The 1,280-nt window shown below is 36.1% G+C and overlaps 1 protein-coding gene across 1 annotated transcript in view; it reads left to right on the top strand.

Annotated features, from left to right (window-relative positions):
* CFAP54 (cilia and flagella associated protein 54) overlaps positions 1–1,280 on the top strand; it is a 390,102-nt gene that overhangs the window by 79,511 nt on the left and 309,311 nt on the right. Inside the window, exons 15-16 of the mRNA XM_030886291.2 lie at positions 356–442; positions 534–655. Of these exons, the coding sequence (XP_030742151.1) occupies positions 356–442; positions 534–655 (209 nt within the window). The remainder of the gene's footprint in view (positions 1–355; positions 443–533; positions 656–1,280) is intronic.

Below are 1,280 nucleotides of genomic sequence, written 5' to 3'. Positions count from 1 at the left end.
GTGGGCTTTGTTGCTTCTCAGCTAGATGGCTGCTTGTTTATCTTCAAGCCTTTAAGACCTCAGATGCTATATCTTTTGATAGCCAGGCACCATCAGCTTTCTTCACCACATTTGCTTATGCAGCTGCTTTGTCTTCAGTGATTGTTATCTGGAAGGTGGGCATCATGGAATGCCAGTTTAATAGAACAAAGTGTTCTTGCATTTATAATAGAATTTTATCTACTAACTAAAAAAGATTACAAGACAGAAAAAGCAATAATTTGACAAATAGTTACTTCTTAAGGTTTAGAAACTATTTCCCGTTTTAACACAACTTAATTATAATGACAATCTTCCTTATCACTCTGTTTTCCAGTTTTGCAGATTCCGTCTGTTAGCAGAAACGTTTCCACAAAAGGTCTGGAAAAATCAAAGCAATCTGAAAACACTGATTGTTTTACAGGTAATTAAAATGGGACAATCATAATTTTCAGAAAATTTTGCAGTTAGTTTTTATCTTGGCCTTTTGGTAAATGGTTTGTTTGTCTCTGCAGAATTAAGTGTAATGAATAAAATAAAGAAGAATAAACTATCAAAAGCAGTTTATTTGATGCAGAAAGCTCTTTTAATATTTGAGAAAGATGCAACCTGTACATCTTCACGTGACTGTTTGATGGTAATGATGTTTCCTTTCTTCTTTTCATCCTGCCTAACAAGTTCTTTACAATGAATGATTTATTTCCCTTTGTTAATAATCATGTGTTGCCCTCAACATTAGAATATGAACTTTCTGGTTCACTGTATGCAGTCTTCTCTTTGAGAAGGAAAACAGCTCTGAATAGGGGAATTTAACAGAGGTCTAAATCTGGCCTCTCTTGAAATGTAGCATGGCATTCTCTCTCCACAGGGGCACCTGATGAGTGGAACCACATAAAAGCAGAGAGACTCAAAATGAGGGGCGGTGCAGAATTTAAGTGTTAGTGGGCTAGTGTAATTAACGCAGTTATTTCTATGGAATTAAAATGCCTTAATTCCAATAGCTAAGATTTCTTCTCCCTCATACGGGTACTGCTAGTATATGGACCTGTCCCTTTCCTGCTTAATTATATTTGTTTAAATTTATTGATACGCTTAATCCAGTCTTACTTTGGCCTAGAAATCGTTCTTTCTCCTTACTAAAGTGCTGCAGGTTGATTTTAGAGTGTAACTATCAGAGGGAAAGCACATTTTCAGATTGTGGAGTCTTCTGGAAACTTTGATTGCAGTGGGTTGAGGAATGAATGGCTCATAAGTAGGTGCTG

The sequence above is a fragment of the Echinops telfairi genome, unplaced genomic scaffold, assembly GCF_000313985.2.
Source record: "Echinops telfairi isolate 266 unplaced genomic scaffold, ASM31398v2 ScPeMD7_2;HRSCAF=8, whole genome shotgun sequence".
Lineage (NCBI taxonomy): Eukaryota > Metazoa > Chordata > Mammalia > Afrosoricida > Tenrecidae > Echinops > Echinops telfairi.
Note: the sequence above shows the minus strand (reverse complement) of the source record. Positions and strands in the feature narration are given on the sequence as shown.